A 15,714-nucleotide genomic window follows, 5' to 3' on the forward strand; every position below is an offset into this window, starting at 1 on the left:
TACTTAATATTCAAGAAAATTTTTTAAACATTTTTTCGAAAATTTTTAATTTGAACTTGAAAAAATGTCCTCAAATAAAAATTTAAATAAATTTTTAAAAATCCTCATAATTTTTCCAACATAAGTTCGAAATTTCGAATGTTGTTTTTCTTTCGAGATAGTTTCAACATCTATTAATAATTTTTCGAAAATAACTTTGACTTTTAATGAAAATATCTTGTGTATCTATGAATTCCAAATTTCAACCAATCTAACCTATGGAAACCGATATGTTTCCACGACAATTGAATCTTTGCTCCGAAACTAACCGAATCATACTCGGCCAAAGATTGCCAATCCAACGACAGCTGTACCAACCGAAAGTTTTTTAACCTGGGGAAGAACTATCGATCACAGTCGAACTGTTACAACAACAACATGGGAACCGATACGAAATTGCAAGTTTGTAGTCTTCATTTTGTTTAAATTGAAATATCCAATTTAAAACTTAAAATGTGAAATGAATTGAATTCCTTCTCCAAAGTTGCTTTTTTAACTTTCACATAAAAATCAACCCTGACGCTCCTATAGTTATCGTTTTAAAGGCTCTTATAAGGTAAATTTTAAGAAATTAAGATATTTGTCCATAAAACTACCTGACTGCAGTGTAGTTGTGCTAAATGCTGCACCAGTAAAAATTCAAAGAATTGCGTTAAACCCTAGACCTCTTGGGATCATCCTTCGATCGCGTTATTCTCTATGAATGTCAATTGAAGCTTACGATCCATGCCCTAAAATGACTCAGAGTATTGTGGTACTGTATAGTTTTGTGGTTAAGAGAACTTAGAAATGCTGAGACAAGTAGAGAAAATGCTGAAGAATTCGGCGCAAAGTATAACAATTCTTTTAGAGTTGTTGTGAGACTACGGACCCGGTCTGAAATGTGTATGTCTTCCATTTCATATGAAAATGCTTTGTATATGTTAGTGTTCTATTACCGATAGAGCCATAGCTTCCTTTTCCTTGAGAAAATGCTGAGTGTTTTGTAAAGTAGAAGTTAAATGGGACTGTTTTACTCTATGAAATATTTACCACTTCATTCTAAACTCCCTATCAAATGTTTTATAACAACTAATAAACTGTTAAGGGTCTTATTTATAAAGCAAAATTTTTAGTAATAAGTCCCCAAAATTTTGACAAATTTAAAAACATTTCATACCAGTTTTTAACCTTATTTAGCGATATTTGGCCTTACATTAAGCCCCACTATCAAGTTCTTTATACTTCCAGTAATAAAAGGAATAACCCCACAAAATAAAATGTTTAAAGAACAACAACTTAACATAAAAACAAAACACACATTAAAAATATGTAATACAAAAAAAAAATATGATCATTGAAATAAAATAATAATATTTATACAACATGCATAATAAGTAGAAGAAAAATTAATAATAATATAGTTCGTACTTACCATTAAAAGTAGGTAAGAATATTAATCAGTAAGGAGCATAGTAATTAACACGTCCACGATAACCTCTTCTAGAACCAAAGACAATAAGGTATAAGTAAAAGCAATTCCAAGGTAGATATAATGAAAATTGGAATTATCTAGTAATTGAAACTAACACTTACATTGGACGACGGGTGCCACGGAATGTGGTGGTATGACAACATGCTCGGGATACACGAGCACCACCACGACCACGAAAACTGCCACGGGGGAAACGATTGGTAGTAGAGAGGCCAGGACGATTTGTACGTTTGGACATAACCTGAAAATTTTCACACAACAGAATAAATACGTCAGCAAATCGTATACACAATTTGTTTGCTTGTTTGTTTGTTTGTATGTTTGTCTGCTTATCTATTCACCTTAATTTGACGACCACGAAATAGGGTCTCATTCATGGCCAATGCAGTCTCAACAAATTCTTTGGAACCAAATTCAATATAGGCAAATCCCTTAGGATGACCATCAGCCTTATTGCACAATATAGTCACACGATTGATTGTGCCACAGCCATGGAAGTGGGCCTCCAATTCTTCAGCCGATGCACCATAATCAACATTACCCACATACACTGAACGGGTATCGATTTCCTGTTTCTCCTCCAACGACAAGGGAACTGTAGCTAAGCCCGTTGTCGAACCGGCCATTTGTTTATCCACTTCCGACTGCATTTGTTTAATTTTTTCAGCTTCTTCTTCCATTTCTTTGACGCGAGCTTTTATAGCTTCCAATTCGGGATCAATCTGCATATTGTTATCCTCCTGTTTGCAAAATATGTGTGTGTTTTTTTTATTTAATTAAAATGGAAAATAAAACAAAATAAAATATTTTTCTTGTTTTTTTTTTTAAACGAAATAAAACACAGCGTCTAAGATGAAAATTGTTTTTAATCACACGCCCAGATTTTGTTGCAGCAAAAGTTTCGTGTTAAGACAATAACGAAAATCGATGTTGTACACAAAGAAAGGCAAGGAAATGAAATTGAAATGAATAACGAAAGAAATAAAAAAACCCAATTGGTTTGGGTTTGGGTTTTTTGTGTAACTGACACAAAAAGAAGTGTTTTTTTGTTTTTTTTTTTGCTGCCAATTTTAGCGTCTCTTTGGGTGATGCCAGATTTCCGCTAAATGTAAATAATATCTGGAAAATCACATTTCAGTGAATAAAAAAAAGCTCTTTGGAAAATAAATTTTAAATGTTCAATAAATTTTAGATTATGTGGAAAATATAATATCTGGAAAATCACATTTCAGTGAATAAAAAAAAAGCTCTTTGGAAAATAAATTTAAAATTTTCAATAAATTTTAGATTATGTGGAAAATATAATTTCCATATATAAGTCTAGTCCATATACTAGTGAATAACCTTGTCCATAGATTAGTTAAAAGACGGCTCCATTGACCCGTCTTTTAACTGTCTATGGACAATTAATAGTCCACTGTCTAATTAATAGTTCTTAGACTAGTCAATTAACTAGTTTATATTCTATTCAATGGACTAGTTCAAAGACAAGAAAAGTTTAGACTAAATAACTGCCAATAAGCTAGTATACCTATTAGACATTATACTAGTCTATAGACTCTTCAATTTAGGTACTGTTCCATAAAATAGTTCTTAGACTAGTACATAAACTAGTCTATTGACTTCATAGACAAGTCTCTTTACTAGTCATTGTTTATTGCATTTTCACTAGTTTATTTCATATACCAGTTTAAAGACTACCCAATATACTAGTTCATATAGGTACTACTCAATAGACTAGGTAGATATTTTATGGATTACTCATAGAGTATTTCATGGACTAGTCTATTAACAATATACTAACTCGTAGACATTGTTTATAGAGTAAACCATAGACTTATTCATAACCTAGTCAATAGAAGAGTTCAAAGACTAGGTCAAAATTGTTCAAAGAAATACTACCTATTTATACTAAAACTTATTTCATCCAGTCATTTTGATGATTCTGATAGTGTACAAACTTAAAAAATTGTTGAAAAATTTACACTACTGTTAACATTCTATGAAACATGAAGGGCTTTATTCATCATTTACAGAAGGTTTATATATAGGACAAATTTTGTATGAAAACTTGTTTTATAAACCTTTGACCGTATTCTGTTATCTTCGAAGGCAAACCCGCTCTCAATAAGACAACAAAAAATGGAGGGAAAATATTCTACAGCACATTCCACATTCACCGTAACCTCAAATTACATACACTAAAATGCCACCAGCATCTTATTTCAACAATTCCTAAAATTTAACCCTTCAATACCAAGTCTGGCAATATTTGTAACAACATATTTATCTTATCGCTACTTTTCTGTTGATTCCACAAATTTATGAGATACAAAAAAGCTTTTGCTCAAAACTTGTTTTTATTCCTTGTTTGTTCAACATCATCTTTTTTGCGCTGGATTTCATTTGCAAAGCAAAAGACGACGAAAAAAACAAAAACTTGTTTTCTTCTTTCCCACTATAGTACATGCTGCTGCACACAACACACTACTTACCTCATTTATTAGTTCTGTTTCATTTTCACCATTGGCCTCATCCAAATTCTCCAAGAGTTGATCTTCATTCAATGATAAATCTTCATCGGCCATTTTTGTTTGTGTATAATTTAATATCTTTGTACAAAAATAATTAAAATTCTATTTTTATTTTTAAGGTATTTTTGATTTTTTTCAAAGCGTCCTTTTGTGTATTTTTTAAATGACGTTGTACTTTTTTCCTCCGTTTCTGTGTATTTTTCAGTGCTCTTTAATATTTTTTCTTCGCCGTTTTCGCTGCTGTCAGTTTATGAGAAAACAAAAAAATATGTACCCAATTCGCCCAAAATGGTGGTATTGTGTGGTCTTGTTGTTGTTGTTGGTGGCAAAATCTAAATGGAAAAATACACAAGCACGCGTTAATTTTCTTCATTAACAAATATTTAACTTAATTTATTACAACATATAGTTGATGGTAAGTTTGTTTTCAAATTTTAACACATATTTTAATTAGTTTTTAATAAATTACCAAAAATATTTTCTATTTACTTGCAATCACAAAAAAAGAGCAAAAAATCCGCGTTTTCACAACGCACACAGACGTAAAAAGAAATTATTTTCTATTTTCGTTCAGTTTTTTGACATTTCATATCGACAGTTACCAGATTGCTTTTTTGTTTATACGGTAATCAAAAAAAACGCAACTTTATTATAGTACAGTGTGCTCTGTATATAGTGCACTACTTGTTTTTGTTTTTCAAAATGAGTGATTCCGAATATGAAGAAGAAGAATTTCTAGTATTTGCCGATTTCAAAAATCAAATATTTCCCGAACAACTATCTGATGAAAATTCAGCAATAAAAATAATTGGAGTTGAAAGCAAAAATCCGGTGGCTGAAATTAATGGAAATATTTTTAAGGGTAAGTTTTTTGCAAATTTCATAATTTCGAAAGTTTGAACTTCATAATTAAGATTTGCACAAAGATCGGATATGATCAAATCTTTCGAAACTAAGTAACGACAACGTTAAATTCTTTGCATTCCTTTAAAAGCGAACATTTATTAAGAAGCTTTTATTTTTAGGAACATATGATTATGCCATGGGAACTGAAGTATTTTTGGAAAAAGACCCAGATGCACCACCACCAGATCCGCTTTACGAGCAAAGCTGTCGACAAAAGTATAAAGTAATTGGTAAAACCAATAAAGTCATTAATTTTCAGCGCATTTATGTTGAGAAAATATCGGAAAAGAAAGAATGTGAAGATGAAGCAGAAGGTGGTGAAGCATCAACCGATACAACGACAACAACTGAAGATAATTTACGATTGAACATAACCTATGAAGAGGCAATTAAGCAGTTTCCTAATGTCAATGATCCACAATGGAAAGAGAAAGATTTGTTTTAAATTAATGTTAAAATTACTTGTAATTAATAATAAAATATAGAATTTAAAAATGGACTTAAACCTTTATTGTAGACTTACGGGGGTTTTATCACTGATTTTCTAATAAGAAACTAATGATTGGGTAATTTTTTATATTTTCAGTTTATTATCTAAAATGGAAGAAATCCTGGGACAGTCTATGCAACCCCCTATAAATCTTAAAGATTATCTTTTAAATTATAAAAAGAAATTTAAACATCCCTATAATCTACCTCCTGCTGATATAAATATAGCAGAAGCCTTGCATCTTTCCGATGATGATGAACAATACAAGACCATAGAGGCAAATTGTTCTCTAGAGCATTTAAAACAGCCTAGTGATCCACGTGTGGCCGATTTTGTACCCGGCTATTCTGAAATACCCCGAAAAACTACTGCCAATATAGATATAAAAAGCGTGAAACTAAAAACCTTTGAACTGTTAATAAAACATAAACAATGCAAAAAACCAAGTGCATTTCAACGCTCAAGGGAGTGTTTTACAATGATGAAACTGCCTGCAGCATCTAAAGAAACAACAGAGCCCTATATACAACCCGGTGAAGAAATTATTGTTTATGTACGATTTTATCGTCCGGCGCGTGCCACCCATATTGGTCGCACTTTGGAAAAGCCAGTTTTTTCGCAGGAATTTGCGTGTCTGGGCCGGAATTTCCTAAGTGAATTGCGTGATAAAGTTTATTGCGTCTGCAATAATAAACGATTTTTCGATGTAAGCGAACAACCCGAGGAGCCTTTACCTACTAAAGACACAGATCCTGGTTTCTTTTTCATAACTGATACCTTTTACAATGATAAACGTAATCCTCTAAATATGGATTACTCTCAAACCATACGCAGTTGGGCCAAAAAAGCCAAAGGTTTAAATAATCTCGACTTTAAAGTAGCTTGTCTAGAGGAAACCCGTTTTATTGATCTGACTGTCAGCTTGGGATTTCCACAACTCTATCTGCATCATGGTAACTGTGAACATGTTTTTGTCTTTTCAAATATCGAGATTATAACAAATCCAGGTTTACAACTTTTACCCTCCATATCCAACTATCCCTGTGTCCTGACCATTAGCCGCTTTAATACACAAACATGTAATATATGCGGTAAAATGAATTACGTTTATGTAGTCCTGGGTAGTAATCGTCAACTACAGGATCCCGCCTACTTATGCAAACAATGTTTTATCTCCTTTCATTATGTGGATGGTAAGAAAATTGGTGAATTTGCGGCGTATCGTTTAAATGATGAAATACAAAGGCCAGGAGTCGACGATATTGAAGTATACAATGGTGGCGAGGAGATTACACAGGAAAATTTAAATGGTGATCAAATTGATCATGATGATGATGATTCGGAAAACTCGGAAGAAATTGATATAATTATAAAAGAGGAAGTAATTTGTAATACCGATGATAACTGACTTTATTCTATTTGTATGTTTGTGTATAAAGTCGTTTGGAATTGTTTTAAATGAATTCAATTAGATTCTGGGAGACTCTAACTTAATTTCCTGTTAATAATTTTCTATAAATCAAAAATTTATCGAAAATTTGCTAAAAATTTAATATTTATCGAAATTTTTCTATAAACTGAAAATGTATAAAATTGTCTTTAAATTGTAAATTTATCAAAAATATTTTATAAATTTAAATTTCATCGAAAATATTCTATAAATTTTAAATTTATTTAAAATATTCTATAAATTGAAAAATCATCGAAAATATTCTATAAATTTAAAACTCATCAAAAATATTCTAAAAATTGATGATTTATCGAAAATTTTTTAAAAAAATAAATAAATTCATAGAAAATTACTATAAAATTTATAGTATAAATCAAAAATTTTCTATAAATTCAAATACTAATGTATAGAATATATTCTAAAAATCAAAAATTATCGAAAATTATTCGTAAATAAAAATTTATTTTTATAAATACGCCTGGTAACCATGCAAAATCCAACTGTCACTCTCTCGTTCTGTCTTGTATGAAGAAGAAGAAAGTAACAAAGAAAAATTGTAACAAAAACACACACACTCTACAAACATACAATAAAATAAATTTTTGTTATCTGTGCGAAATGTTTGCATTTTTTGTTAATTTAATCATATATTCTTCATCTAATACAAGATATAAACTAGTTGTACATACTTTTTATTAACTGAGTGACTAATTTCTATAAAAAAATTATAAATATTAAGAGCTTTCTCAATATTTATGGAATTAAAAACTCCTGTAGCTAAAAAAACCCCTGCAAAGTGTTGGAAAACAAATTATACGGGCAGCCACAGATAATAATTTAATAAATTATAAAAAAAGTAATACCAAACAAACGTAAAATGAATTACAAAAAAGCTGTATTACAACATGAAAGTAATAGCTTAACACAAACAATTGAATTACCAACAAATACGACGGTCGCAGCAGAAGCAGCAACAACTTCAGCAACCGTGATGACAAATGCAACAACAAGCACATCGACAACGTCTTCAACCAAAGAAAAAGAAAAGAAAGGAGGTTGGTTTCATTCATTAACCCGTCGTAAAAAGACTCCATCACAATCATCCATAAATTATACAAATTCCTCGACTCCAACATCTAGAGAATCCAATGATATGGTGATAATGCCAACAAATCCTACAAACAGTTATTTACAACACACTAATAACAATAATGAACCCTTAATGAGATCCTGTAATGCTGGCTCCACGGCCAATGACGAATTAACATCAGCTGATGTACCCAGCTGTAGTAGCATTAGTGCTGGCGGCGGCGCACGCAAACGTAAAGATGAAAAGAACGTATTTCAACGTTTGCGCAAGCGTATGGGTTTACGTTTTTCCTCCCTCAGGCGTCACAAACATTCATCGCTAGATGGAGAAGGTGCGACCACTGATGCTACATACGAGTTTCTTACACACTCACCGCTACACGAACCGTTGCATTTCAATTTTAAACGGAGCTCGAGCAGTAACTGCGCCACTGCTGGTCTTTCCACCGATGACAATGATATGATACCGTTTACAAATGATTTTAAACGTTTCATACGAAAAAAATGGCTGGAACGAGAAGACGGTCCAAATTTGATAATGTACGAAGCGAGTTCGGAAATGTTGAAGTAAGTATTAATATTGAAGAATTGTATAGGTAAAAAGTAGATAGATAGATAGATAGATAGATAGATAGATAGATAGATAGATAGATAGATAGATAGATAGATAGATAGATAGATAGATAGATAGATAGATAGATAGATAGATAGATAGATAGATAGATAGATAGATAGATAGATAGATAGATAGATAGATAGATAGATAGATAGATAGATAGATAGATAGATAGATAGATAGATAGATAGATAGATAGATAGATAGATAGATAGATAGATAGATAGATAGATAGATAGATAGATAGATAGATAGATAGATAGATAGATAGATAGATAGATAGATAGATAGATAGATAGATAGATAGATAGATAGATAGATAGATAGATAGATAGATAGATAGATAGATAGATAGATAGATAGATAGATAGATAGATAGGTAGATAGATAGATAGATAGATGGATAGATAGATAGATAGATAGATAGATAGATAGATAGATCGATAAATAGATAGATAGATAGATAGATAGATAGATAGATAGATAGATAGATAGATATATAGATAGGTAGATAGATGGATAGATATATAGATAGATAGATAGATAGATAGATAGATAGATAGATAGATAGATACATAGATAGATAGATAAATAGATAAATAAATAAATAAATAGATAGATAGATAGATAGATAGATAGATAGATAGATAGATAGATAGATAGATAGATAGATAGATAGATAGATAGATAGATAGACAGTCAGACATACAGATAGATATATAGATAGATTTAAAAATTATTAAATGATAGATAGAGATATAGATAGATAGATAGATAGATAGATAGATAGATAGATAGATAGATAGATAGATAGATAGATAGATAGATAGATAGATAGATAGATAGACAGACAGTCAGACATACAGATAGATAGATATATAGATAGATAATAGACAGATTTTAAAATTATTAAATTGATAAAAAAAATTAAATAATTCTTTTCACTTTATTACAGCCAAGTCTGGTATTGGGGTGAAATCTCCCGACGTGATGCGCAAAAACAATTAACGGACAAACCAACCGGTTCATTTTTAGTACGCGACTCCGAGACGAGCGGCTGTCAATTTACTCTATCGTTTCGCATTATCAACGTTACCCTGCACTATCGTCTCGAATATCGCAATGACTATTGGCATTTCGAAGAGTTACAATATGAGTCGATTGTTGAAATGATTGAGGATATTTTATATCGTTGTACAAATGATAATTTTGTTTGTTTCGTTAAGGTACCAAATGAAATGCAACCACCGTTTCCAGTTATACTAAAATATCCACTTAGTCGATATCTAAATATGCCAAAATTACAGGATTTATGTCGTCGTGCTATACAGCGTTCAACGAAACCGGAGGATATAGCAAAGATGTCTATACCGCCTGGTCTACAAGAGTATTTAGCTGAAAGCAGAGAACTTGTATTTTAAACGCACGCACATACATATGATATGTATTTGTAATTTAAGTGAAATATGCAGGAAAAGAAAGAGAAAAAGTATGTATATGTATTATTTTTTATTAGTTATTTTAGTTTAATGTTTTTGATTGTTTTTTTTATATATATAACCAAAGATTATATAAATTTTAATATTTTTATTTTTCCCATGCTATGTTAGGTGAGTGGTAAACTAGTAATCCTAACATTCAAAGTTTTATTAAATCTAGATTTAATATTCGCAGAGAATAATTTTTTAGCAGATTTATTAATTGCTGTTTAAATGGAGTCACAAACAATTATTCATGAAAACACACACTGCCAGTTTCTTTATATAAAATGAAAAATAATATGATAATATTTCTCTAATAATAATTTCAAATCCATTTTCTCAATCTAAGGTTAACATTAAACCGGCAAAATATATTTTGCGAACGGTTTTCAAAGAGAAAATTTTTTAAATAACGTTTTACCACTCATTTTCAATATGGCACCAAGAAAAAGTTTTTATTTTTATTTTATTGTAAAACAATTTAAAATTGTTTATTAATTCATCTATGATATTTTTTATAAATAATCAATACATCACTTATTTAGAAGATATTTATGCATATACATTTAAATATTAATAAAATATATATTTAATATTAAAATTTTAACTATTATTAACTATTCTGGTCCTAATTAAGCATTGCTTATTTTTATCTCATTGTCTTCCTTAAGAAAGAAAAAACTAACAAAAAACAAACACATAAAAAATTAGTAAAAAGAATATTATTATTTAAGAGATAAAATTAAAACTAAAATAAAATGTCACAAATATTTAACATACAAATTACCGAAATATGTCACTGTCCGAGCCAAAGCCAAATGCAATTTTGAAATATTTGAAGTGAAATGAATAAATAGTAAATTTCTCAAATACAAAAAAGCCGTATTTAAAAAAATGCAACAACAAACTTGTAATTACAACTTCAGATATTTTTAAAAATATATACTTTCAAATTGTCTACAGTATACATCTAGTTATTACTAACTATAATTCTATTTTACTGGGCATTTAAATTTCGGCCCCTTTTTCACAAACAACATTTTTATTTTATAAACGGTTTATAAATTAGATTTTGTATGAAAATTTTGTTTTATAAACCGTTTATAAAATAAAAATGTTGTTTCTGAATATATCTGAAAAGCACAAATAAATTTAAGAAATTATGATTGTTTCAAATTTAAACATTTGCTGTTATATCTCAATATATGTTTATAAATCATCTCACAAAACTATATTTGTTATGCACAATTATTTCCTTTAAGTTTTTCTTTTTATATCCTAATAAAATAACCAAAAAATATAAATAAATTTATATTACAAAATCTAATTATACATTAATTACCTTTATATAATACGGAAATAATATTAAACAAATATATTAAAAAAAGAGTATTAATTATAAGTATTTCAATGTTAGTTTGTAGAATGTATTCCAAAAGCAATTTTATTAAAATACAAATAACTATAAATAACGACTAAATTTTAAGTGGAAAAAAATCTATGCTGTTATAATTTTTTTACACAAAATTTTATATACTATTTTAATTGAAGTTTTTCTATTTTTTTAAAATACTCTAATATCACTACTATTAATAATGTAATAAACTATTGAAGTAAATAGTTCATATGTCTCAAACTTTTTATATATTTTTTACTGGTCAGAAATATATTTTTAACTTTTGAATTGTCATTAATTATTTTGTAGTATTTAAATTGTTTAATTTTTACTAGTTTACACTCATTATTATAAAAATTATAGGTTTTTGTAACATTTAGTAATTTCTCCTAATATGTATTCCTAGAATCTTAATGTTTAATAATGAAAGTTGAGATTTATGCACAAGCTGTATAAGGCCTTTTTCTTATAAACTATTTTATTTATTGTTAAATTAGAATTCATTGAATATTTTTCAATAAAATATTAAAAATATATATGTTGACTTTAATTATAATTTATTCTCCAAATCAATATTGCTAAACTATTGATAATTAATTCTATTAATCATACTCTATTTAATCAATTACTGAAATCACATACATACCTGATACACATTTCTGCTACCATTTTTTTCTTTTTATTTCATTTTACTGCACTATTAAGTAAAAGAATAGTGCTTCCGATTTTAATTATTACTTTATTAAATATATGTTTCCACAACTTTAAGCCATTGAAAACAATTTAGGTTCAAACATATCATTTAATTTAAGCTGAACATATTTAGTACAATCCTGAGAATCATCCAAATTACAAAAGAATTGATTGGGTACATAAGACAGCTCTTTATTGCCATCTAAATAAAATTATAGAAAAAAAAAAAAAAACAACTTAATGCTAACAAAACAAACAAATATTTTTAAAAACCACACTTACCTATTATAAAAAGTTTAATAGTTTTTGTTCTTCTATTAATATATTCTACTTTTCCGGCCAAATAATTTGTATGGACATGCTGTTGTTTCTTGTTTGTATAGGGTACCTTAATAAAAACAAGCAAAAAAAAAATAATATAGATTTATTGACAATTTAAGCAACCGTTAACTTGCCTTAAAAATAAGTATGTCATCAATATTTGGCAAATCATGTAGATCTGTAGAAAATGGTAGAATTTTATCGACCTTTATATCATTTATTGCATTGCCGGGCACTCTAGATATATTAACTGTATTATCACAATTATCCTCGGTTTCATTTAAATCGATTATTTCCGATATTTCCTCAACATCTGATGATAAATCATCATCTACAGTTAAATCATGTTTCTCTGGGGCGTTTATATTTTTAAATTTCTCCGCCGTAGTTTTCTTTTTATGTGTATCATTATCGTCTTCATCTAAATCGATACTTAAATCAACACAATCCACCGACATTATGCTCGATTCATTAACATTCGTTTCTTGCATTTGAGATTCAGTTTGCGACTGTGTAACTTTGGTAGATTCATTGTGAGATATTTCTAAATCATCGATACTTTGTTCTCCCTCTGTATTCTTCGCAATTGTTGTACTGCCTGTGGCATTACTTGTATTATTTAAAGAACTCTTCTCATTTAGTGAATCGACCTCTTCCTCAATTTTAGTTGTTTCAATTGTTTCTTGTGGCGTTTCAACTTCATCTACTATAGATTTCTCTTGGGCGCTTGGTTTTTCCCTGATGGCATTTGGTATGTTTATAGGTGATAATATTATTTCTTCTTGTATTTCCACCAACTGTTTCTTACTATTATCATCAGAAATATTTGTTGATTTTAAATGGAATATTCTTGGTTTTTGTGGTTTTGTGGCATTTGTAACATCATCTAAAGGACAACGAAATATAACTACTGTTTTGGGTTCTTGGCTTTTCTTAGGTGTTAATTTTGAAGCTCTCATAGCTTTGGGATTTACTATATCTCCGGAATCATTGAAATATATATGAGCCTTACTGGTTTTAGGTTTTTTAAAGGGATTATTTGGATTTAGAGAATTGGTTGGGGTGTTGACATTGATGTTTTGTTGCAACATTTTACTTTCGTTTAAAAATGTCGATGAAGGTATACTGGAAGGACGTGCAGCAGTAGCTTTTGCTTCATCGTTAACTGTTCAAATCATTAATTATAATAAATTTGTAATTAATAATTATAAAACTAATAAATTTTAATAATATAAAAATGAGGATAAAAAACTTACAAGTTTTTTCTTCACTATTATCTTCAAAATCACATGTTTTCCTATCCTTTGGCGTGGAAGTATGACGTTTTTTATTTCCGTTGTCAGAACTGATCTCAACCAAAGTATTTTCCTCCAAATTTGATGAATTTTCTCTTAGAGATTTCGATATACACAATTGATTTTCCACAATAGGTTCTACTGCTACATTATCTGCCGAAACCAATGATACTTTAGATTTTTTAGCCTTAGACTTTCTACTTTTGTTTGCATCATCCTCCTCGAGAACTAATGGAGGCGTCGGTAATTGTTCACTCGTACTAGTAATTTCCGAAAAGTTATAGCTGTTTTTCGAACGCTTAGCTTTATTGGATAAAGTACCAGAGGAATGGCAGCTATTGGCCAATGAATTGTATTTTCGTTTCATTTGTGAATCATCTATAGATTCCTGCCGTTCATCTGCTTGCGTAGTGCTGTTTTCTTCATCATTGACAGATTCTTCTGCTGATTTTTCATTCTTAGATTTCTTAGACTTTTTCTTTTTCCTCTTCTCTAGCGATTCCTTAGGGACAAATGCTCTAATATAAAGATATATTTGATGATTATGGATTGTTTTGTAAATACTGTAGGCAGTTACTTACTTGAGATCATTGCAAAACTTAATAATTTCAATTGATTCTTGTGGTGGCAAAAAGTATCCATCACTTAGGAATAGTGTTTATAAACCGGTTAACCGGTTAACCGAAAAACCGGTTTTTATTGCATATTTCGGTTTTTCGCAAACCGGTTTTTTAAAACATTGGTTTTCGGTTAACCGGGTTATCCGGTTTTTAAGTCTCGGTTAACCGGTTTCAAAAAAATCTAATTTATAGTACAAAATTGTATGTTTTCTTTGATATTTTATTGTGATTTTTAAAAATTTTGGATAGATAATTTTAAACATTATTTTCCGTTTGTGCATATGAAAACAGACCTAAGATTGTTAAACAAATATTATCTATATACTTACTTGTTTACTGCGTGAGTATAATAAAAATCGAGAAGTTTCTCAAACGTTCTCAAAACGGACTTTATTTATCGAAACATAAGGATTGTTGTTGCCGTCCGAGAACTTATGCTGCTGGGGTTTTTCACAAACTGTAATGGCGCTTAGGTTGATTGACAGGAAGTCAGAATGACACCTGTCAATATTCCTAAGCGTCATTCACAGTAATTTGAACAACCACAGGCGTAGTGAGTGGAGGGAGGTCACTGTCTATGTCGAGACAATCGTCGCGAACCTGAACACTGTTTATAGTTCTGGGCATAATTTTTGCTATTGATATATATGGTTAATTTATCCCTCGTATGGCAACTTCCATATACCTAACGAATCAATAATATCTTCAGATCTATATAAGTTTGTTTTCTTATGATATATATTAATGTACATATCTATACTAAAAAGTGCAAATATCTTATTAAGTAATTTATAATATTTCGCAAAATGGCATTTTTCAACTATATATTATAATATTTTAAAGATTTCCAAACATTTCGGTTAACCGGTTTAACCGGTTTTTTATACTCGGTTAACCGACAAACCGGTTTTTTAGAAATGGTTAATTTTCGGTTAACCGAAAAACCGGTTTTTCCAAAAGTCGGTTTTTTATAAACACTACTTAGGAAACGCACAGAATCAACATCGAATAAAAACTCGACTCTTTTTTGCAGACACTCGACACTTTTCCAATGGGGATCGACTAGAACACAAGTCATTCTGCGTTCATCATCAAAAAATGTTGATAAATCAATTCGAATTGCTTTTTTATTCATTACTAACGATAAAATCTAAAATATTTGCATAGAATAAGATTTGCAAGAACAAATTAAATATATTATTCATAGACTACTCATTATCTGTGATATTATTAATGAAAACAAACAGCAAGGCGAATTTACATTATTCAATTCGCCATGTTTGCAAAAAAACCCGGCAATTGTGATGCCA

General features: G+C 29.6%; 5 protein-coding genes across 9 annotated transcripts in view; 3 read left to right on the plus strand and 2 right to left on the minus strand.

Annotated features, from left to right (window-relative positions):
• LOC119609087 (polyadenylate-binding protein 2) overlaps positions 1–4,662 on the minus strand; it is a 6,219-nt gene extending 1,557 nt beyond the window's left edge. The window contains exons 1-5 of one of the 5 annotated variants that reach the window (XR_005231889.1): positions 4,537–4,643; positions 4,009–4,379; positions 1,855–2,253; positions 1,609–1,754; positions 1,454–1,518 (exon numbers count right to left, since the gene is read on the minus strand). Coding sequence is in view for 3 of the 5 variants with exons in the window: in XM_037963768.1 (XP_037819696.1) it covers positions 1,479–1,521; positions 1,615–1,754; positions 1,855–2,253; positions 4,009–4,101 (675 nt within the window). In the remaining 2 variants the exon portion in view is untranslated. Of the gene's footprint in view, positions 1–1,453; positions 1,522–1,608; positions 1,755–1,854; positions 2,254–4,008; positions 4,380–4,516 lie in introns of those variants that run through there. The other 4 variants (XM_037963769.1, XM_037963770.1, XR_005231890.1 and 1 more) reach the window with 4 other exon arrangements.
• On the plus strand, positions 4,267–7,512 carry LOC119609084 (snRNA-activating protein complex subunit 3). Its single transcript, XM_037963766.1, has 2 exons — positions 4,267–4,462; positions 5,540–7,512. Exon 2 carries the CDS (start codon positions 5,553–5,555, stop codon positions 6,849–6,851), a length of 1,299 nt encoding a protein of 432 aa, XP_037819694.1. The 5' UTR covers positions 4,267–4,462; positions 5,540–5,552; the 3' UTR covers positions 6,852–7,512.
• On the plus strand, positions 4,324–5,440 carry LOC119609088. The gene is made up of 3 exons (XM_037963772.1): positions 4,324–4,462; positions 4,555–4,909; positions 5,073–5,440. Exons 2-3 carry the CDS (start codon positions 4,750–4,752, stop codon positions 5,396–5,398), a joined length of 486 nt encoding a protein of 161 aa, XP_037819700.1. The 5' UTR covers positions 4,324–4,462; positions 4,555–4,749; the 3' UTR covers positions 5,399–5,440.
• Positions 7,453–11,943, plus strand: LOC119609086. Its single transcript, XM_037963767.1, has 2 exons — positions 7,453–8,549; positions 9,554–11,943. The coding sequence occupies exons 1-2, from the start codon at positions 7,771–7,773 to the stop codon at positions 10,017–10,019; spliced, it is 1,245 nt and encodes a 414-aa protein (XP_037819695.1). The 5' UTR covers positions 7,453–7,770; the 3' UTR covers positions 10,020–11,943.
• Positions 11,944–12,194: 251 nt separating this feature from the next.
• Positions 12,195–15,650, minus strand: LOC119609100 (coilin). The gene is made up of 6 exons (XM_037963788.1): positions 15,386–15,650; positions 14,366–14,429; positions 13,746–14,302; positions 12,624–13,654; positions 12,451–12,556; positions 12,195–12,370 (listed from the first exon to the last, which is right to left on the minus strand). The coding sequence occupies exons 1-6, from the start codon at positions 15,537–15,539 to the stop codon at positions 12,240–12,242; spliced, it is 2,043 nt and encodes a 680-aa protein (XP_037819716.1). The 5' UTR covers positions 15,540–15,650; the 3' UTR covers positions 12,195–12,239.
• Positions 15,651–15,714: the final 64 nt, after the last annotated feature.

The sequence above is a fragment of the Lucilia sericata genome, unplaced genomic scaffold, assembly GCF_015586225.1.
Source record: "Lucilia sericata isolate MDLA Ls3-8-SP2 unplaced genomic scaffold, ASM1558622v1 Contig000928F_arrow, whole genome shotgun sequence".
Taxonomy (NCBI): Eukaryota; Metazoa; Arthropoda; class Insecta; order Diptera; family Calliphoridae; genus Lucilia; species Lucilia sericata.

Excerpts from the sequence above, each read along its gene's own strand:
- LOC119609088 (XM_037963772.1), top strand. The coding sequence starts at position 4,750 with ATGAGTGATTCCGAATATGAAGAAGAAGAATTTCTAGTATTTGCCGAT. Across the intron at positions 4,910-5,072 it reads TAATGGAAATATTTTTAAGG|GAACATATGATTATGCCATG; the intron begins GTAAGTTTTTTG and ends TTTTATTTTTAG.
- LOC119609084 (XM_037963766.1), top strand. The coding sequence starts at position 5,553 with ATGGAAGAAATCCTGGGACAGTCTATGCAACCCCCTATAAATCTTAAA.
- LOC119609086 (XM_037963767.1), top strand. The coding sequence starts at position 7,771 with ATGAATTACAAAAAAGCTGTATTACAACATGAAAGTAATAGCTTAACA. Across the intron at positions 8,550-9,553 it reads GCGAGTTCGGAAATGTTGAA|CCAAGTCTGGTATTGGGGTG; the intron begins GTAAGTATTAAT and ends ACTTTATTACAG.
- LOC119609100 (XM_037963788.1), bottom strand. The coding sequence starts at position 15,539 with ATGAATAAAAAAGCAATTCGAATTGATTTATCAACATTTTTTGATGAT. Across the intron at positions 12,557-12,623 it reads ATGACATACTTATTTTTAAG|GTACCCTATACAAACAAGAA; the intron begins GCAAGTTAACGG and ends GTTTTTATTAAG. Across the intron at positions 12,371-12,450 it reads TATTAAACTTTTTATAATAG|ATGGCAATAAAGAGCTGTCT; the intron begins GTAAGTGTGGTT and ends AATTTTATTTAG.